This window comes from Coregonus clupeaformis, chromosome 1, assembly GCF_020615455.1.
Source record: "Coregonus clupeaformis isolate EN_2021a chromosome 1, ASM2061545v1, whole genome shotgun sequence".
NCBI lineage: Eukaryota > Metazoa > Chordata > Actinopteri > Salmoniformes > Salmonidae > Coregonus > Coregonus clupeaformis.
In genome coordinates, this window is record NC_059192.1 from 58,548,338 (window position 1) to 58,570,058 (window position 21,721).

Sequence of the window (21,721 nt, forward strand, 5' to 3'; positions counted from 1 at the left end):
TCTTTCTGTCTGTTGTTGCACAGGGATGGCTGAAGAGTGAGAGACGCTCCCCTACCACCCGAGGACACTCTGCAGATGGAAGGTGGTCATCTGCCCATCCAACCTGCCCAAAAGACCGTCTTCCCTCCGCCCTCACCTAAGATGGCTTCCCACGGCCTTCTCCTGCACTGGAACGGACTGGAGCAGAGCTGCGCCCTACCATGGTGATCATATTCTCAAAAACACTGGAAAATAAGAAGGGTGTCGATGATGTAAGGTCCAAGGACACTGAATTACTGCTGGTGAGTACAACTCTGCTAGACCTATAACTAAAGAACTGTAACAAGTACCTTACAGGTGCCTCTCTCTCAACTGACCATGGAAACATGAGTCTTGGGCTCTCTACTGCCTTCTCTACAGTACAGCGTATTGTAGTTTTTGGCAGGGTGCTTGCCACCAAGGTCTTAAATTAATTGATATGGCCTCTAGGTTGGCCCTTCTAAATAAATTGTATATTATTCTATCTCAGCAGTCGATGACATACAAGGGCTGCTTTTCAAATCAAGCAATTTGGGTGAAAAGGCTTCAACAGAAATGGGGCCCATTTGAGTAGTTTTACCTCTTTATAGCCACCAGTGTGTACTGAAAGGTGTCTAGCAGCGCTGACATAACACTGTATTGTTGTGACGATGAACCTAGTGTGTCTCCCAGTAACGTTAATGACTCTGTCCCTTTACCCTATTTCTCTATGAGCCTGCCTGCACCACCCTGTTTGTTCTCTTTTCTGAATTGTTCTGTACATTCTAGGACAAACAGGGATAGGGGATAGGTGTGTGTGTGTGCGCAGGTGCTCCTTCATGTTCGATGCTTGAACAGTTATGTACGGACATGTTTAGAGTCTGATAGTCTAAGCCATGTCCTCTTTGTCTGTTCCTCCATCTCTCCATCAACAGCGTGAGCTCCACACCATGAGCAGAGGGACTACCCTCTTCTCCTGTGGCACTGTGGGTGAGTGCATCCATCCCTCAGACTATGGCCTTTGCTCTGTTATCCTCACCATTACGTTTCTTACCGTCTTCTATCAGGCTTTATCTTCATTTTCTTTGTGTTGTTCACCAGCTTTATGTCTTGTTATAAGCTCCCCTCCTCTATAACTGTTTCTGCTGATCCCCTTCTGTCACTCTCCTCTCTTTTTCTTTCATGTCCAGTGTGCACCTGCCTTCACACAGAGCTGTGCACTTTTTTAATTTTTTTATAAAACCTTTAACTAGGCAAGTCAGTTAAGGACAAATTCTTATTTACAATGACGGCCTACACCGGACGACGCTGGGACAATTGTGTGCCGCCCTATGGTACTCCCAGTCACGGCCGGTATACAGCCTGGAATCGAACCAGGGGGTCTGTAGTGACGCCTCAAGCACTGAGATGCAGTGCCTTAGGCCGCTGCGCCACTCGGGAGCACTCATGGGACTTAAAAGTAATTGAGTGTTGTGTTGCCTTTGTCAATGATTTCCTTGGCTCATTGAATATCACACTCCTTACCCCATGTGTTGAAAGACAAGCTACTGTATATAAGAGTCCGATTAGACCCGCCCTGTCATCTGTCCCATGTACCGGAGAGGGGGTAAAACAAAGGGATGCACATTGCATATGTCCTACAACTACTGTATCTGTTGTTACAGCTGACATTACAAGACATAGTATACTATTATATGGCTCTTGGTGGGATTTCAGTCCTTTGCTGAACACATTTTTCACTGTGCGAGGCTATTTCTTTTAGATTCTTTCTCCTATTGTCATTTTGTATTCTTGACATTCTTGTCAGGTCATGTCATAGCCCCCGTCCATTGTTCTTTGGGACTGAAAAATACTTCTGCCCACCAAAGAGAGTAGCATTTGAAGGGATGGATTTGGACAGAGATGAGCCCCTGGTTGCCAATTGGGTATCAATAGAGTTCTGTGCTAGCTTTGAGATCAGTAGCGGCTACGTTAGCCAGAACCAGTGTGGTGTTTTGCCCACTGGACTGTCATATTCTTCCTTTGTGCCTGTGATGAGTAATGTTGGCATAGTCATTTGACAAGTTCTGTCTGAATTTAAACCAATCAAGTCAGGCTGCAATTCTGTCATTGATGGAGGAAGCCACCATCAAAGAATAGTTAGCCTAGCTAGCCTATCTTTCTAACCAAACCAGCCTTCGGACTAAGACATATTTCCCAGTCAGAGGACTTTTGGAAGTTCTCCTTCAGTCTAAACTTGTCTGCACTTAACTTTTCAGTTGGAGAAACCCCCATCAACAGTCAAACAAGTGGCACAACATTGGCCAGTTCATAGACCTGAAAGTCAGTGTTTGTTATGTGACTGGTACCGTTGTTGGCCAAACACCACCGTGCCAAGTTTGGTTAGCTAAGCATTCTGTGACAACTGAAGCGTTCTGTGACAACTGTAGTGCTATATAATAAAAAATGTGATTGATTAATGACACACGTATGTTGTCATTTGACATTTACGTGTCTAGTAGAGGCTGCCAGGTTGCTTGTAGAATCCTGTAATACCAATAAGCTCAGACTATTTCCCTGCCAGCCATAATGCAACTGTTGATCTACCCAACTCAGGAGCTAGCAGCTCTGTTTCAGATAGTGTACTGTCAAGCAGTGTAGCTTGGGTTGAACCAATCCCCTGTCTATAGCTAGCTGTTTTTTACTATCCTGTCTTAAACCACCTTTACCGAGAATCTAGACCTTGAGTAATGTGCTCCATCTCTCTCTTTTAGAGTTTCTACAGATTTGACGATACTCACCAGGACACACTGTACTGTCTTACTAATCAAGAGCTGCTACTGCTTACTGTCTATTGTTTTCTGAAGTGTGTGTGTGTGTGCATGTGCATGCGTGTGTGGTTATTTACTGGGTTGATCATCCTAAGGTGAGGCCCTACGTGAAGAAGATGCACACTGCACATTGAACCTCACCCTGGAAGCTTAGCCCTGTTTTCCCTGTCGTTATTGCCTCACTTAAAGCTACACTTTATCTTGACATAGCCTCTGTAGAGGAGATAAAGTGGGATTTCCAAAACCCCATGAGATGGCAAATGGGAGCTTATGTTGCCAGAGGGGGGACAAGTAATATAGGAGGAGCATTATGAGGTATTATGATACTAATGATTTCAAATGACAAGCTTCCCATCTGTTCTGTCTGGATTTATATGCCCACTTGGAAATTACATTAAGTCAAATTAGATTATATATACAGTATATAACATATCTGAGTTTAATTGTCTGTTCATATGTGTGTGTTCATGTATTTATTCTGTGTCCTTGTGTTCCAGAGGCAGACAGGTGGCTGGACCTGGGCAGAGGCTGTGCCATCCAGCGAGGGACCCCCTGCCAGTCCAGCGCCAGTCTGGAGAGCCTGTGGGACGTTCTGCCCGAGGAGTGCCAGCGGAGTAGCCGGGTCTGGGGCCATGAGGTGGGCACCGCCACCGCCATCACCAGCCTCATCCGAGATCTCAACCTGGGCGATGCCAAGCTGGCAGCCACCCAGTCCCTGGCCCTCGCCACCTCCACCTCAGCTGCCACGGCGCCCCCTAGCAAGCGCCAGTGCCGCTCACTCTCACTCTCCTCCGAAGAGTTTGGGGGCTGCCGGTCGTCATGGAGACCTCAGGGGTCGCGAGTGTGGACGGCGGTGGAGAAGAGGAGGTGCCACAGCGGGGGGAGTGTGCAGCGCTGCTCAGGAGGAGGTGGAATAGGAGGTGGTGGAAGTTTTTCAGGGGTTCATTTTCCTGCCATGCAGCGGAGCTCCAGTTTCAGCCTGCCATCCAGCTCCAACAACCCCACAGACGGCACCCTGGAGCTGCCCTGCTTCAACCACCACCTGCCCCTTCACCCCCTGTTCATTGCCTCCCCTACCTCCCCCTCCAACCACCACTCCCTCAGGCCCCTCTCCTTGTCCCATGAGCAGATCAGCCTGCCAGACCACCACAGAGAGGGGGCCAGCTCACCGGACTGCAACCCACAGCTTGAGAGACGCGCTGGGCAGAGAGCAGGGGGGACTGGGGGGCTGTCGCGGAGCAAGTCCCAGCCCTGCGTCCTGAACAATAAGAAGATCGGTATGAAGCGCAGGAGACCAGAGGATGCTAAGGAACCACGGCCCTCCCTGGACCTGGCCAAGATGACCCAGGTTAGTAACCATGGACACACACACCCCTCAATAGTCTGCCCAGAGTGTCTGTCAATGCCAAATTACTGAAAGGCAACTTTAGATCAAAACATATTAGTGGAATTTCATTATATTATGATGACATCATAAATAAACTTGTAAGAGTTTAGAATTTGACAGTGTGTTTCCCGGGAAACAGAACCAAAGTCAAATGTGCATTCTACACCAAAGAGAGATGCTTCAAATCAGAACACTAAGACATTTCACAGAGCTTCATCGTTATTTTCTCATCTTGATTAAGAATGGATTAAATGAAGATCTTACAAAGGGCATACATCACACCACACAAGTTGTAAAAGTTGGAGCAAAGCCTTTCAGACTTGTGTTGGCATGGCTGTGGTGAGGTCGGTACACTAATGCATCTGTTCTGCAAATGTCCAGCTTTCAAAAGATTCTGGACTGAGTTAGTTGATATGTCGTCTGAAATCTTGAATGTATGTATCCCACTGTTTCCTGTAGTGTGCCTATTAGGGAGTAAGGTGGGTAATATCCAACCTAGAACCACGCAACACATCATTGCTCGGGCCCAACTATCCGTAAAATGGACAATTCTTATGATTGGAAAGTGCGTAAACCTCAGTGTTTCAGCACGGACACTTGGTTAAAGGACTTCTTGGACTATGGAAGGAGCGGCCTCCAGGACTATGACAATGGACTAGATGGTCTCTGGGACACTATCAGAACACGTGTAAACCATAGATCAAGGGTATTCAACTCTTACCCTACAAGGTCCGGAGCCTACTGGTTTTCTGTTTTACCTGATAATTAATTGCGCCCACCTGGTGTCCCAGGTCTAAATCAGTCCCTGAAAAAACGCAGTGGAATTGGCTTGAGGTCCAGAGTTGAGTTTGAGGGCCATAGAACATAACCTAAATAAATCAAGCTGTAGAGGGCATGTGTGCTGGTCCTGATGATTGTGGGTGCGCTCGCTTCCTTGCCCGCCCGGGTGTCCAGAGGGGCTTGGTCCTTCCCGTCCTTGGAAAATCTCTTTGGGCAGGGGGCAGGGGGCTTCGCCCTGCCGGCGGTTCGGAGCGTGTGGTGGCGAGTGCACCCACTGATGTATTAAGACACCTTAACTTAATTGTTTTGTGTACTGTAAAAAATATATAGCTCAACTTTCAAGTCTTTAAACTCCTTAATACCTTTAAAAACCTGACTACATAAGGTTAGATCAGACCAAACAAAATGACCAACAAAGGTATACTTCTGTTCAGAGATGGGGAATGTTCAAGAGCTCTTCAAACATAATTTGGCTTCTTTCTTTGTGTCTGATCTGGGGGATTAAATCAGGCTGTATTAAGTTTTTCTGGGTCGATGGTTTGTAGTGCGGGGGTAAATATTTTAAAGTCTTCCCTTTGGGAAATGCCGTTAACTAAGGAGCATTCCTTGTGTTTGGTCATGCTTCGCACCGCCATGCTCTAGCACACTTGGCTCCAGTTATCATTTCATTGACTCTGTTGGGTAAACACACGATGCAAAGGTTGAACCCACACAATCCATTTCCCTCTCCCTCCCTCCCTCCGTCACTCTATCCCTCCCTCCTGTGGTTGACTCGTGGGGGAGGGAGATTTGATTAATGATCAAGCTATTTAGTCACACAGGTTTTTATTTTTAGCTGGATCACATTATGCCTGGCCTGCAGGAGGCTTGTTTGTGCTTGTGTAACGTCATAGGAAGTCGTGGAACTGCTCTGAGATTACTACTTGATGGCTCCAGCCTGCTTCATGTAGAATGGATGGATAGCATAATGGATACAGTCTAATTTTGCACATTAATCAGATGTTGAATGCAGCCAATTAATGATGATACAGCACTATATGCAGTCCCTCTCTTAACTTGCCTGGCTCACTTAGCTCTATCCCTCTGACGAAGGTGTCTCCCTTGAGAATGTGCTGAGATAGCACAGTTTAGAATTAAATCCAGCACATATAGGGGTCCTCCAGGACTAGCACAGTGTAAACACTGATGTAGCTAGCTGATATCATTACTTTGTGCCTCTCCTCCCTCCTCAACCCTGCCAGGGTTGGATCATCAAGTGTTCAGTAATGGAGCCTAGCATGTTTCCTGTGTCCATGCCAGCCACTAAGAGGGAAAAACCAAGAGCATTTTCGTTATCTGCACCAGTTACCTCCGCTCTCTGGAATTACCTAGTACGCCTCTCCAATGGCTCACAGGCTATTCTTTTCACATGGATAGTACCAATAATGAATGGCGGCTAGTTTTTTATTACTTTGTTTTTGTTTGGGGTTGGGATTGCTCAACTATGCTTTAGCATTGTGTGAGGAGGACTGATGAGATCGGGTGGTGCAGGTTTTATCAGTAGTTTCAGCCACCACACACGCATGAAACCAGATATGCACTTACCAATTTACTCTCTCACAGCACAGAATACTGTAGGTCACGAAAGCACACTGACACATACACACACACATTGTTACAGATGCACACACCCAAACTCGGTCACTCTTGATCAAACTTGGTCCTGTTGAGTATAGTATGGCTTAGGTAAGGTATTGAGTCTGACTCAGTACTATAAACTTGGCTGCAATACTGATACACAAGCAGAAACAGTCCGTATATAGCACTACAAATGTACGGTAGCTCCATATAACCGCACTTTATGTATGAAACTATGAATATGGTTGTTGTATTTGTACTGATTATTGCTTTGGAAGTTGTGTAATGTCGGTTTAGGGGTGAGGGGTTTGCCAGACGCAGAGGGGTGTGCTTCCTGTGTACAAACAAAAGCTCAAACAGGAAGTACCGTGACGCGCTCCGTAGAGAAATGGTCCTCCGAATTGGAGGCTATGTTGTAGGACTGCTTTGCTGGAATATGTTTTGGGACTCTGCTGATAGCATCGACGAGCTAACCACCTCCGCCTCGGGCTTCATCAGGAAATGCATCACTGACGTTGTCCCCACAGCTGCTTCCCCAGTCAAAAGCCCTGGATTAACACAGAGGTATGCGCTAAACTATAGGACAGAGTTACCGCACACAGGGCTATCGCAGCCAACATAGAGGCTACGACTGAGGAAACGAACGCGTACAATAAGTCCCGTTACGACCTCAGCAGAGCCATCGAACAGGCAAAAGGAGAATATAGAAACAAAGAGGAATCCTATTACACCGGCTCCGACGCTCGACACGTGGCAGGGGCTACAGTCCATTACCGATTACAAAGATAGATTTAGCCGTGATCTGCCCAACGATGCCTCTCTATCAGACTAACTCAATGCATTTTATGCACGCTTCGACAAAAACAACACAGAGCCGTGCACTAGGGCCCCCACCGCACCAGAGTACTGGATGATCTCGCTCTCCGAAGCCGACGTAATTAAGGTTTTTAATCTGGTCAACACTCGCAAGGCCGCGGGGCCGGACGGTATTTCATGGCGCATTCTCAGAGCATGCACTGACCAGCTGTCAGGCATCTTCACGTAATTTTCAACCTCTCCTTGTCCCAGTCTGTAATCCTCAAGTCTCAAGCTGACCACCATCATTCCTGTTCCAAGAACTGTAATGCTACCTGCCACAATGACTATCGTCCTGTAGCAACTAACATCTGTAATCATGAAGTGCTTTGAAAGGTTAGTCATGGCACACATCACCTCCATCATCCCAGACACCCTAGACCAACTCCAATTTGCACTCCACATTGCCCTCTCCCACCTGGACAAGAGGAATACCTATGTGAGAATGCTGTTCATCGACTACAGCTCAGCATTCAACACCATAGTGCCCTCCAAGCTCATCACCAAGCTCGAAACCCTGGGACTGAACACCTCCCTCTGCCACTGGATGAGAGAGGCCAGAAAAATTGCCAAAGACTCCAGCCACCCGAGACATGGACTGTTCTCCATGCTCCCGTCCGGCAAGTGGTACCGGTGCATAAAGTCTCAGACCAACAGACTCCTAAACAGCTTCTATCCCCTGGCCAAAATACTGTAAAATGGCTAACAACTACTGCTCTCCCGCTCCCACATACTATCCACAATGACTCTATGCCCATCCACAGGTCTTTACCCACCCCTCAACCTACGCTGCTGCTAATATGATTATTGATTTGATTTATTACTCCATTATGCTGCTGTCCATTGATTATTGATTGCCATTACCATTAATATTTATATTTTATCTTCTACTACTGTTTCTATGTATATATTACCATTAGTATATTATAAGTATTTTATATTCCTGCTACCAGTCACTTTTCAGCCCTGTTTACATGTATATCATACTACCAGTCACTTTGTATGTACACAACCACCTCAACCACTCCAGTACCCCTGCACATTGAATAAGGTACTGGCACTGACCTGTATATACAGTGGGGAGAACAAGTATTTGATACACTGCCGATTTTGCAGGTTTTCCTACTTACAAAGCATGTAGAGGTCTGTAATTTTTATCATAGGTACACTTCAACTGTGAGAGACGGAATCTAAAACAAAAATCCAGAAAATCACATTGTATGATTTGTAAGTAATTAATTTGCATTTTATTGCATGACATAAGTATTTGATACATCAGAAAAGCATAACTTAATATTTGGTACAGAAACCTTTGTTTGCAATTACAGAGATCATACGTTTCCTGTAGGTCTTGACCAGGTTTGCACACACTGCAGCAGGGATTTTGGCCCACTCCTCCATACAGACCTTCTCCAGATCCTTCAGGTTTCGGGGCTGTCGCTGGGCAATACGGACTTTCAGCTCCCTCCAAAGATTCTCTATTGGGTTCAGGTCTGGAGACTGGCTAGGCCACTCCAGGACCTTGAGATGCTTCTTACGGAGCCACTCCTTAGTTGCCCTGGCTGTGTGTTTCGGGTCGTTGTCATGCTGGAAGACCCAGCCACGACCCATCTTCAATGCTCTTACTGAGAGAAGGAGGTTGTTGGCCAAGATCTCATGATACATGGCCCCATCCATTCTCCCCTCAATACGGTGCAGTCGTCCTGTCCCCTTTGCAGAAAAGCATCCCCAAAGAATGATGTTTCCACCTCCATGCTTCACGGTTGGGATGGTGTTCTTGGGGTTGTAATCATCCTTCTTCTTCCTCCAAACACGGCGAGTGGAGTTTAGACCAAAAAGCTATATTTTTGTCTCATCAGACCACATGACCTTCTCCCATTCCTCCTCTGGATCATCCAGATGGTCATTGGCAAACTTCAGACGGGCCTGGACATGCGCTGGCTTGAGCAGGGGGACCTTGCGTGCGCTGCAGGATTTTAATCCATGACGGCGTAGTGTGTTACTAATGGTTTTCTTTGAGACTGTGGTCCCAGCTCTCTTCAGGTCATTGACCAGGTCCTGATGTGTAGTTCTGGGCTGATCCCTTACCTTCCTCATGATCATTGATGCCCCACGAGGTGAGATCTTGCATGGAGCCCCAGACCGAGGGTGATTGACCGTCATCTTGAACTTCTTCCATTTTCTAAAAATTGCGCCAACAGTTGTTGCCGTCTCACCAAGCTGCTTGCCTATTGTCCTGTAGCCCATCCCAGCCTTGTGCAGGTCTACAATTTTATCCCTGATGTCCTTACACAGCTCTCTGGTCTTGGCCATTGTGGAGAGGTTGGATTCTGTTTGATTGAGTGTGTGGACAGGTGTCTTTTATACAGGTAACGAGTTCAAACAGGTGCAGTTAATACAGGTAATGAGTGGAGAACAGGAGGGCTTCTTAAAGAAAAACTAACAGGTCTGTGAGAGCTGGAATTCTTAATGGTTGGTAGGTGATCAAATACTTATGTCATGCAATAAAATGCAAATTAATTACATATAAATCATACAATGTGATTTTCTGGATTTTTGTTTTAGATTCAGTCTCTCACAGTTGAAGTGTACCTATGATAAAAATTACAGACCTCTACATGCTTTGTAAGTAGGAAAACCTGCAAAATCGGCAGTGTATCAAATACTTGTTCTCCCCACTGTACTTGCATTCTCGTGTTTTCTTTAACTCGTAGTTCTTGTGTGTTTTTAAATGTTTTTAATTATATTTTCTATTATTATCTATATTATTATTCTCATTGCATTGTTGGAAAAGAGCTCTCAAGGTAAGAATTTCACTGTACTGTTTTATACCTGTTGTATACTGTGCATGTGGTGAATAAACTTTGAAACGTTAAAACTTTGGTCTCTGGATGAGGACAGATGAGGAGGATTAACTGCTGGTTGGAAAAGGAAATGTGAAGGTGGAAATTTGAGGCTGGTTACAACCTGTGTTCTGCCTGGCATCTAGAGAGAATTACTGGAAAGGAGGGAATGTTGGGAACAGATGCGATTTGATGGCTTGTTGCTGGAATTCTGTCCTCTCTAATCCAAGTAGGATTGGTGGGGGAATAATTGTATTTTCTGGTAATTGAGATGTTCATTTGTCATTTCACTCTGTTCATGTTTATTGACATTTGACTTGTTCGTGTGGAAAGCAAATCAGATTGAATTAAACAAACATAATTGCATGAGAATGTGATTGCCCAATTCTCTCAGAGGCTGTTTTCACTCACTATGGGTGTGTATGCATATGTCCTAGAATTAGAAGTGAATGCTTCTTCACGTATGAGAGTTAGACCTCACCTTAGGATGATTAACCCAGTGAATAACCACACACACACACACGACTCTGTGTAGAGAAACTAGGTGTGAGGTGTCAGGACTATTGCATAATAGTCTAGGTCTCCCATGGATTGTTAAAAACTCCATTGGTCCCAGGCTTCCCACAGTGAAATTGCTGAAATTCACTACTTTCATTCATCTGCTTGCTCTGCCCTCATATTTAGCCTCACATTGAATTGTTTTACAATTTTCTTTTCAGGACAACCAGGGCTACAAGTAGAACACAATTTGACATAAACAGTTGCTTTTATGAGTTTTATTGACAAATGTCAATAAACAAATATGGTCCGCCAAGCAAAACCTGATAAAAAATGAATTTATAAAACTGCTGTAAGTACAGAAATTGTTTGCTGATGTAAAAAGGGCTTTATGAATACATTTGATTTGATTTTGATTTGGTTTTCTCAGTGGGAAATGAATATCCAACTAGTCAGTGACAACTGTGTGTAGTTTGGAGTTTGTGACAGCAACTATGTGAGTTTATTACAGTATCATGGACACTATGTCCTGTGATTTCCTATGATCTACAGTGCATTCGGAAAGTATTCAGACCCTTTGACTTTTTCCACATTTTGTTACGTTACAGCCTTATTCTAAAATGGATTAAATACACATTTTCCCTCATCAATCTACACACAATACCCAATAATGACAAAGCAAAAACAGGTTTTTATAATTTTTTGCAAAAAACAGAAATACCTTATTTACATAAGTATTTGCTATGAGACTCGAAATTGAGCTCAGGTGCATCCTGTTTCCATTGATCATCGTTGATATGTTTCAACAACTCGATTGGAGTCCACCTGTGGTAAATCCAATTGATTGGACATGATTTGGAAAGGCACAGACCTGTCTATATAAGGTCCAACAGTTGACAGTGCATGTCAGAGCAAAAACCAAGCCATGAGGTCGAAGGAATTGTCCGTAGAGCTCCGAGACAGGATTGTGTCAAGGCACAGATCTGGGGAAGGGTACCCAAAAAAGTATGCAGCATTGAAGGTCCCCAAGAACACAGTGGCCTCCATCATTCTTAAATGGAAGAAGTTTGGAACCATCAAGGCACTTCCTAGAGCTGGCCGCCCGGTCACACTGAGCAATCAGGGGAGAAGGACCTTGGTCAGGGAGGTGACCAAGAACCCGATGGTCACTCTGACAGAGCTCCAGAGTTCCTCTGTGGAGATGGGAGAATCTTCCAGAAGGACAACCAACTCTGCAGCTCTCCACAAATCAGGCCTTTATGGTAGAGTGGCCAGGAAGAAGCCACTCCTCAGTAAAAGGCACATGACAGCCCACTTGGAGTTTGCCAAAAAGCACCTAAAGGACTCTCAGACCATGAGAAACAAGATTCTCTGGTCTGATGAAATCAAGATTGAACTCTTTGGCCTGAATGCCAAGTGTCACGTCTGGAGGAAACCTGGCCCCATCCCTACGATGAAGCATGGTGGTGGCAGCATCATGCTGTGGGGATGTTTTTCAGCGGCAGGGAATGGGAGACTAGTCAGGATTGAGGGAAAGATGAACGGAGCAAAGTACAGAGAGATCCTTGATGAAAACCTGCTCCAGAGCGCTCAGGACCTCAGACTGGGGCAAAGGTTTGCCTTCCAACAGGACATCGACCCTGAGCACTCGGCCAAGAGAACATAGGAGTGGCTTCGGGACAAGTCTCTGAATGTCCTTGAGTGGCCCAGCCAGAGCCCAGACCAGAAACCGATCGAATATCTCAGGAGAGACCTGTAAATGGCTGTGCAGCGATGCTCCCCATCCAACCTGATAGAGCTTGAGAGGATCTGCAGAGAAGAATGGGAGAAACTCCCCAAATACAGGTGTGCCAAGCTTGTAGCGTCATACCCAAGAACACTCAAGGCTGTAATCACTACCAAAGGTGCTTCAAGAAAGTACTGAGTAAAGGGTCTGAATACTTATGTAAATGTAATATTTTATATTTCTATATTTTATAAATGTTCAAAAATTTCTACCAACCTGTTTATGCTTTGTCATTATGGGATATTGTGTGTAGATTGATGAGGGGAAAAAACAATTTAATCAATTTTAGAATAAGACTGTAACATAACAAAATGTGGAAGAAGTCAAGGGGTCTGAATACTTTCCGAATACACTGTATGTAAAATAACTTCTTACCTTCTAACGACTCTTGTGTGGCTTGTGAGAGAGTAAACAGCAGTTCCGACTGTTTACATAAGACAAAACATTGCACGTTGTTTTGCTTGAAAAATACTGCACACCTTAGTTAGACGTAAAATTGTGCAACTAAAACATCCTCAGCAAAAACATCAAAATGAAGTGTTATTTTAGATTAATTCTGGGGATTTTGAGGAAGTGAAATAGGCTTCCGTGTCTACAGTGTCTCATGGGGGACAAACATCATTAACCAAACATGGAATCGGTCAGGAAACACACCTCCAAGACTGAAATCGTGTTTTTCTAATGAGCAACAGAAAAACATACGTGCCAATCGGCGTGTTCAGTGTTGCTGTAGCTACCATGTAGGCCTAGCAGTGCTCCTATGGCCTCTGTCAAGACTACATCTAAAGGAACAATGGTGTTTGGCTACAGTGAGAATAGAAGGTTTCTGTTATTCAGCAAGTGAAACATGTTGTACCCCCATGTGTTTTGGATCAGACTTGTAATATGTGTCCAGTGCATGTTGTAGATCATGGAACATTGTGTTAGTGTAGAATACCAGGGTGGCTCTAGTGTATATCCTTCAGCCACACTGATGCAACGGATGCATGCCGTGCTAGTGGGCTACGGGATTTGTGTGGTGTTTAAAACCACTCCCCCATAATTCCCCACATAGCGTATATTGTGGTTGTGAACTATGTGTCTATCATTTCATCCATTCTCCCTGTAGTCATTTACAAGCTGAAATTAGGGCTGTAACTATAGTGAGCTCCAAAAGTATTGGGAAAGTGACACATTGTTTGTTGTTTTGTATTTGAAATGATACATTGATTATGAGGTTAAAGTGCAGTCATTACGTATAGTCCTGAATGAATCCTGAATAATGATGAGTGGGAAAGTTACAGACAAACAAATATCATATATCATATATCATACCCCCGCCCCCAAAACAATGCTAACCTGTTATTGTAATGGTGAGAGGGTAGCATGTCTTGGGGGTATTCTCACTCATCATTAATTACGATTAATTCAGGACTATACGTAATCATGGTAACATCCAGATGAATGTAGAAGTGTTTAGAAACATATTATATTCTTATTTACAATAAAAGTGACTCCAAAATGACACAATACATTATTTACCATTCATTTCTATTAACCTCATAGTCATTGAATCATTTCAAATCCAAAGTGCTGGAGTACAGAGCCAAAACAAAACAAAAATGGTCACTGTCCCAATACTTTTGGAACTCACTGTATATTAACAAAACTCTGTGCTTGTCAGTAAGTGGCTTGTGTGTGTGTTCTTGTGTGTGTGAACTATAGTGGCTTTGCACAGTAGAGCTCACTGGCTATGCACCATATTGTCTCCCCTTCTTCATTTTTGTTCTCACATTTTGTTTTCACATAGGTAATTGCAGGGTCTGGCGACACCAAAAATGTCAGTTGGGAAAAAATATTTAGTTTCTAGTTATTTTGTGTCTTTGCTGTGATCCTGGAGGTATTCAAGAGAACTAGGTGGGATGCCTTCCCTGCCTGAGTTAAACTATGAATATGTGTGTGCGTACGAGTGTGCAAGAGAAATTGCAGTGTAGAGAGAGGGGTTATTTATTTCTCCCTAAATCTCCCCTGCTGGTGGAGGGCTGGCAGAGCAGAGTCATCGTGGCCTATTAATACCTCCTCATTGGCCTGGGTTCAGGCTCGTGAAATGATTGGGGGCACTTCTCTCCTCCTCTCCATTCCTGAGATGACAGGCATGGTGAGCATAGCTGAGCTGCAGTCCCTATGGGGTTGTGGGAATACCTAAGTGGGTGGGTTGGTGTGGTGGCGTGGGGCCCTGCTGTGGCAGCAAACTGTGACATGGTGACACAAACACACGCGCACACACACATACACATACACATACACACACGCACACAGGTAAATATGTTAGACTTGTACTAGTCTCTGTCTGTCTGTCTGTCTGCCAGTAATGGGTAAAGCTCCATTATTTCCCTCCTGTGTGTCTGTGTTTGTCTGTTCCAGGAGGTCCCTCTCTCTCCCATAACACACTGTCTCTCTGGGGGCATTTTATTATACCAGTACCATGCTTTTTATATGGGGCTAGGAAATACGCTCTGATCAAGAGCTTTAGCTGAGTGACTGCTATTTTATGTGTGTGTGTGTACATTGCCTTCAGAAAGTATTCATATCCCCTTGACTTATTCAACATTTTGTTGTTTTAAAGCCTGAATTCAAAATTGATTGAATTATTTTTTTGTCTCACCCATCTACACACACTACCCCATAACAACAAAGTGAAAACATGTTTTTAGAAATGTTAGCAAATGTATTTCAAATGAAATATCTCTATTGCATAAGTTTTCAGACCCCTGAGTCAATACATGTTAGAATCACCTTTGGCAGCGATTACAGATCTGAGTAATAATAATATGCCATTTAGCAGACGCTTTTATCCAAAGCGACTTACAGTCATGCGTGCATATTTTTTTTTGTGTATGGGGGATCGAACCCACTACCTTGGCGTTACAAGCGCCGTGCTCAACCAGCTGAGCTACAGAGGACCAGTCTTTCTGGGTATGTCTCTAAGAGCGTTGCACACCTGGATTGTAAAATATTTGCACATTATTAATTTTGAAATTCTTCCGAGCTCTGTCAAGTTGGTAGTTGATCATTGCTAGACGGCCATTTTCAAATCTTGCCATAGATTTTCAAGCCGATTTAAGTCAAAACTGTAACTAGGCCACTCAGGAACATTCAATGTCATCTTAGTAAGCAACTCCAGTGTATATTTGGCCTTGTGGTTTAAGTTATTGTCCTGCTGAAAGGTGAATTTGTCTAGCAGTGTCTGTTGGAAAGCAGACTGAACCAGGTTTTCCTCTAGAATTTTGCCTGTGCTTAGCTCTATTCCAGGTTTTTGTTTCATTAAAAACTCCCTAGTCCTTGCCTATGACAAGCATACCCATAACATGATGCAGCCACCACCATGCTTGAAAATATGAAGAGCGGTACTCAGTGAAGTGTTGTGTTGGATTTGCCCCAAACATAACGCTTTGTATTCAGGACATAAAGTTCATTTATTTGCCACATTTGTTGCAGTTTTACTTTAGTGCCTTATTGCATACAGGGTGCATGTTTTGGAATATTTGTATTCGGTACAGACTTCCTTCTTTTCACTCTGTCATTTAGGTTAGTATTGTGGAGTAACCACAATGTTGTTGATCGATCCTCCGTTTTTTCCTATCACAGCCATCAAACTCTGTAACTGTTTTAAAGTCACCATTGGCCTCATGGTGAAATCCCTTAGCGGTTTCCTTCCTCTCCGACAACTGAGTTAGGAAGGACGCCTGTGTCTTTGTAGTGACTGGGTGTATTGATACACCATCCAAAGTGTAATTAATAACTTCACCATGCTCAAAGGGATATTCAATGTCTGCTTTTTGTATTTTTACCCATCTACCAATAGGTGCCCTTCTTTGTGAGGCATTGGAAAACCTCCCTTGTCTTTGTGGTTGAATCTCTGTTTGAAATTCACTGCTCGACTGAGGGACCTTACAGATAATTGTATGTGTGGAGTACAGAGATGAGGTAGTCATTCAAAAATCATGTTAAACACTATTATTTCACACAGAGTGAGTCCATGCAACTTATTATGTGCTCTAGAAAATAAAAGGTGGGTAAACTGCAGAGGATTAAACCCCTCCTTTTCCCAAATCCTGGTCTTAGCTCAAGATGATTTAATAGGAAGCATATTGTAGAGAATACCATCCTCCTGCCATCCTCTTCCCCTCTACTCTGTGTGATATAGTTAGAAAGTGGGTACTACAGGGGTTGAAGAAATATAGTGAGGCACTCAAAAATCCCCTTTCCACTCCATTGAGGTAACTACAGCAAAGCATTGGCCTTCAGTGGTCACCTGATATATTATTGGTATACCAGAGCGTGTCTGAATGTTAGCTTTGTGAATGTTTTAACCACAGAATGTAAAGCTGACATTGTCCAAAGATAGTAAACGTTAAAGTTATTTAAACCCAGCACTTTATATTTGTATTTTATTTCTCTAATAACAAAGTGTATTTGGGAGCCACAACCCAAAACATGTAAGTTTTGTAAAAACATTTGGTAAAAGTCTCTACCAGTCCATTGTAACTGGAAGAAGTCAATGAGGGATTTGAGGAACATTAGAGTTGTCCATCATGTGTGCCGTGGGCTATAGGAACACACTCATCTCTATTCACCTCCATGCCTTCAACATCTGCTACTGGGAGAGAAGGATGTTTCACCCTTTCACTGCTGGAATGTCTCTGCTCTGGATCTATTGTAAGGTTGAGGGAATGAATGGCTTTGCCATTCATTCATTTTTGAATGATTATCAGCTGTTGTCAAACACACGTGGGTGTGAAAATACAATTATCTTCCTCAATAGTGTGCAGTGAATTCTATTTGATGAAAAGCCTAAATGAGTATGACATCCTGGCGTTTAAAGCATACATTTTTTGAAGTTGCACATTATACTATAAAACATTATATTCTCGCATAACCAAAAAGCCTAGTGTTTAGAACGCAAGTATGGGTATTCAGACACCACCAGTCTAACTAGCTCTCTCTCTCTCTCTCTCTCTCTCTCTCTCTCTCTCTCTCTCTCTCTCTCTCTCTCTCTCTCTCTCTCTCTCTCTCTCTCTCTCTCTCTCTCTCTCTCTCTCTCTCTCTCTCTCTCTCTCTCTCTCTCTCTCTCTCTCTCTCTCTCTCTCTCTCTCTCTCTCTCTCTCTCTCTCTCTCTCTCTCTCTCTCTCTCTCTCTCTCTCTCTCTCTCTCTCTCTCTCTCTCGCTCTCTCGCTCTCTCTCTCTCTCTCTCTCTCTGTGTGGTTCACTCGTTAGTAAACACACACACACACGCACTCTCTTAAGCAAACATTTAATATAATTTAATATGCCATTTAACATGTAGTTGTCACCCAAATAGCCTGATTTACACACCTTTCCTGGGCACGGTGTGTTTGTCATACACACATGGCTCTGGTCTCTGAAAGGAGAGATCACACCTAAGTAAACCCAGAGCTGCTCCAGAGTGATCTCTCCTCTCCTGAGGGCTTGTGACATCCATTTGCTGGGTGTTTGCTCACTAGAGCATGCACAGACACACACACACACACACACACACAGACACACACACACAAACACACACACAATATACATTTTCCCTTTTATCCAACACACAATTGTCAACTTGATGATGGGTGTGTGAGTTGACCAGTGCAGGAAGTTCAAGAAGCTAGGTCAAGCCAAACAATAGGAGGAATCGTATATAGAACATTATAAGTCTTCAGGAAAGCTTGTCCCTTTGCCTGGTGTGTGTTTTAGTGCTTCATCCACTCAGTGCAGCAGGACAGGGAGAGACATGGGGTTGGGAGGAAGAGGATACCTTTGTGGTTTGCAACTGATCTCACCATGTTGTCTTTCCACTGTGTTTCCTCTGACTGTAAACAGACTAACCAGGACATTAACAAAACCAGCTCCCTAGTGGGAGGGTGTGTTCAGCTCCACCAGTGAAGCACAAGTCACACATCCACATGCCATAAAGACCTAGCTCTCAGGTTTCTCTGAACAACTCTCACAGAGTGTTACTGACGGCTTAATGAAGTTACTGAGGTGTACATACATAGGTTGTGTGACCTGAATCAAGATTGAACAGTAAGACAACGATACTGTAAATGTGTTATGTGTTGTTATAAAGTTATACCAATCAAAATCACCCTTTCTTTCCCTCTTATTTCTTCTCTCAAACAGAAACTCCAGACTTTCCACAGCTTGAGCTGCCCTGGGTTCTCTGGTCCGGACAGCTGTCAATCAAACATGCCCCCACCCTCCTCCAGGAGCTTGAGCCAATCGGAATCTTACTTCACCTTTGCGTCTGACCTAGGTGCTGAGACTCAACAGGAAGTGGAAGAGGAGGAAGATGAGTCTTCCTATGAGGAGCTGGACAGTGACTCTGCATGTAGCCTGGACTCTAGGCCCGGGTCCCCATGCAGGGGAGGGGGGGAGAGAATGGGGGAGGGACACACCCTCTGGAAGGGTGAGTGTGGGACAGAGAGGGACATCTACCAGCTGGGGGGAGAGCTGGACATCGACCAGATCGAGAGGAACTGAACGGAACCTAAAGCCTTTGGATAAAGGATTGTCGTAACGTTTGGGAATTTTGCGGAAAGACAGAGAATTTGAAACTTCATGACCACGCGAAGGATGCCTTACATATGATAGGTAAATATTGAGTGGATTGAAAGGACCTTATAGAGAGGAACTTTTTTTGGGGAGCCGAGTTGTTTTTGGAACATTACAGGGATGTTTGCGAATGCAGTGGGAGGCAAGGGATGTTGTACTGTATGTGATGTCAATGAAGCACAAAGCATGTGGAACTATTGATAGAAAGTGTTGCATGTTGACTTTGGTGGAACTTTGAGGTCCTGCGGGACAAACAGTTGTTTTGAACTGTCTCGTTGTCTTTCTGAATCTAAGGGCAGTGGCTTTTGCTTAGTGACGTGCAGCCTAACTCTGGAGTGGGGAAGCAAGGGATAGTCTTTAACACCTCCAAAAACCCCTCTCTCCTCAACTTGAGTACCTCCCTATACAACTGGACTGAACTAACGATAAGGTTTTTGTACTGTAGCATTTGCTATAACTTCTGATTTTCTCTACATTATGACCTGAGAGAGAGAGGGATGAATTAGAGGAGGAGAGAAACAATATGTTATTTTCATATAGACCTCCCCTTGACCCTTTTCTTCAACTATTCTTACAGGAAGAATATCCCCTGCTGAATTCCAAGTTAACCCCTATACCTTAGGCATTCCTGTAGATCTGAAAGGAAGAAAGTACCAGTATTATGGTAATTTCTTCATCTTTCCTTCTGATAGGCTGTGTGTTGTTTTCATCATATTGCTTACATCTATCCAAGTGTTTCAGGTCTACAGGAGTGCCTTTCAATTTGGAATTCAGAAAGTATTCACACATTATCGCTGAATGTAAACAAGCTTTAAGTGGTTTGGAAATACCTGGCGATTTGTTCGGTCATATACATGTCCTTTTCACCTCAGAAATCCCTGCTCGAAACAAACCTTTCTGACTTTTTATAGATTCTAATATGCAAACTGTATATTTGAATAAACACAGAATTTTAAGTTCTAATATCAATGTATATTTTTCTAAATGTATGTTTTTATGATCTGTTTGTGAAGGATCAGCAATAAGAGGCTTTACTTTTACAGGATAGACATAAAATAAAAACGCAAACTGCCTCTGCTGTGGTCATGTTGTGTTTCATTATTATCAGGGAAGGGTGCCATTATACATGATGGTACAGCTTGACATTAAGCCTTCATGTCATAAACATGACATAGTGTGTGGTTACATAGATGTGCTTTTGATCTGATGTCCTCTAATTGTTTATGAAGTCATTGAACTGCCATTGATGTCACGTAAGCTGTTTATACCCTGTGATGGATACAGTCAGTTAGGTAAACATCTGTGTGCTCTATGATGCCGTTACACAGCCCACCGGCACCAAACAAAATGGCAGGAAGTCTAGACACAGAAAACCCCCGCAACGCCACTGACCTTTCTCTGAGGCAAGAGGAAGTGATGTCACAGCCACAGGAAGGCTTCTTCTCTCCTCAGTTCAGTTGGAAGGCAAACAGACACATCGTCAAGGCAGGGCTGTTTTGCCTGGGGATATCCTGTCATGTGTCTCTAATGTCTGTCCATGTCGGAGGGAGCTAAAAGCACCTGCTGCCACAGTGAAATAAAAAAGACTTAAAATTAAGTTCTAGAGTTACATGTCTACACTGTATTTTCTTCTGCACCCGGGATGCTTCATTATTCAAATAAAGTCTTAGTGGAGTGTAGTTTTCCCACAGTGGACTGATAGGGAGAAGGAAGTGTGCGGACCTGTTTACAAGGTCTCTCACAACCAGATGTTGCTACCAGCTGAATGCCCTATCCAAACTCTAACCCCAGTGGGGTGTTACCTTACTACACACACACACACACACACACACACACACACACAGCAAAAGGCCCTTGAATGAATGCTAACTGTGCACTCTGTCAGTAAACAGAGAAAACTGGTCAGAAAATATTTGGACTGCCTTTCTCGCATCCATGAAGGGATGGGATGTACTCCCAACGACTCCCTCTCCTCAGAGCTGTTGTCACAGCTGCCCACACAGTGCCAGAGGGGGAGTACCGGGTCGATTAAAGGATGGATGGATGCAGGGAGTTTTGAGGGGGGGATGAAAGATTCAATGAAGGAAAGGGAGGCGAAGCTGTCTTGGCTGTTGAAAGCAACAAACCTCCAGTTCACAGCCCACTTCTCTCTTCAACACAGTGAGCCTGGAAACACAGCATCACGTTGCCACGGACAACACGTCAGTCGCTCGCTCAGACCCAAAGGTCACTGACCGCCCTCCACACACTCATATACACTTCCTGTCAGACAGGAAGTAGCAGGCTGAGAGGAATAGAGATTTAGAGTCTGAGGTAACAAACACCCACTTACACAACTGGCCCAGGCCTATAAATAGGGGGCATTGTGTAGTAGAGGATGTTAAATGTGGGCATTAGTGAGAAAGAGGGAAAGAGTAGTGTTACTCTAAGTCACAGATCCTGGGCTATATAACCTCGATTACTTGTGTGAAAACACTGGTGAGGTTTTCAGGGAAAGCAGAAAAGGGCGTGTGAAAAGGGCGTGTGAGTTGCGTACGATGCATTCATTAGT

General features: G+C 44.1%; 1 protein-coding gene across 2 annotated transcripts in view; it reads left to right on the forward strand.

Moving 5' to 3' along the window:
- LOC121571206 (protein FAM53B) overlaps positions 1 to 20,775 on the forward strand; it is a 45,129-nt gene extending 24,354 nt beyond the window's left edge. For both annotated transcript variants that reach the window (XM_041882545.2, XM_041882553.2), the window contains exons 2-5: positions 24 to 281; positions 933 to 987; positions 3,305 to 4,155; positions 18,739 to 20,775. In XM_041882545.2, the coding sequence (XP_041738479.1) occupies positions 201 to 281; positions 933 to 987; positions 3,305 to 4,155; positions 18,739 to 19,098 (1,347 nt within the window). In that variant the 5' untranslated portion in view covers positions 24 to 200 and the 3' untranslated portion in view covers positions 19,099 to 20,775. The remainder of the gene's footprint in view (positions 1 to 23; positions 282 to 932; positions 988 to 3,304; positions 4,156 to 18,738) is intronic.
- Positions 20,776 to 21,721: the final 946 nt, after the last annotated feature.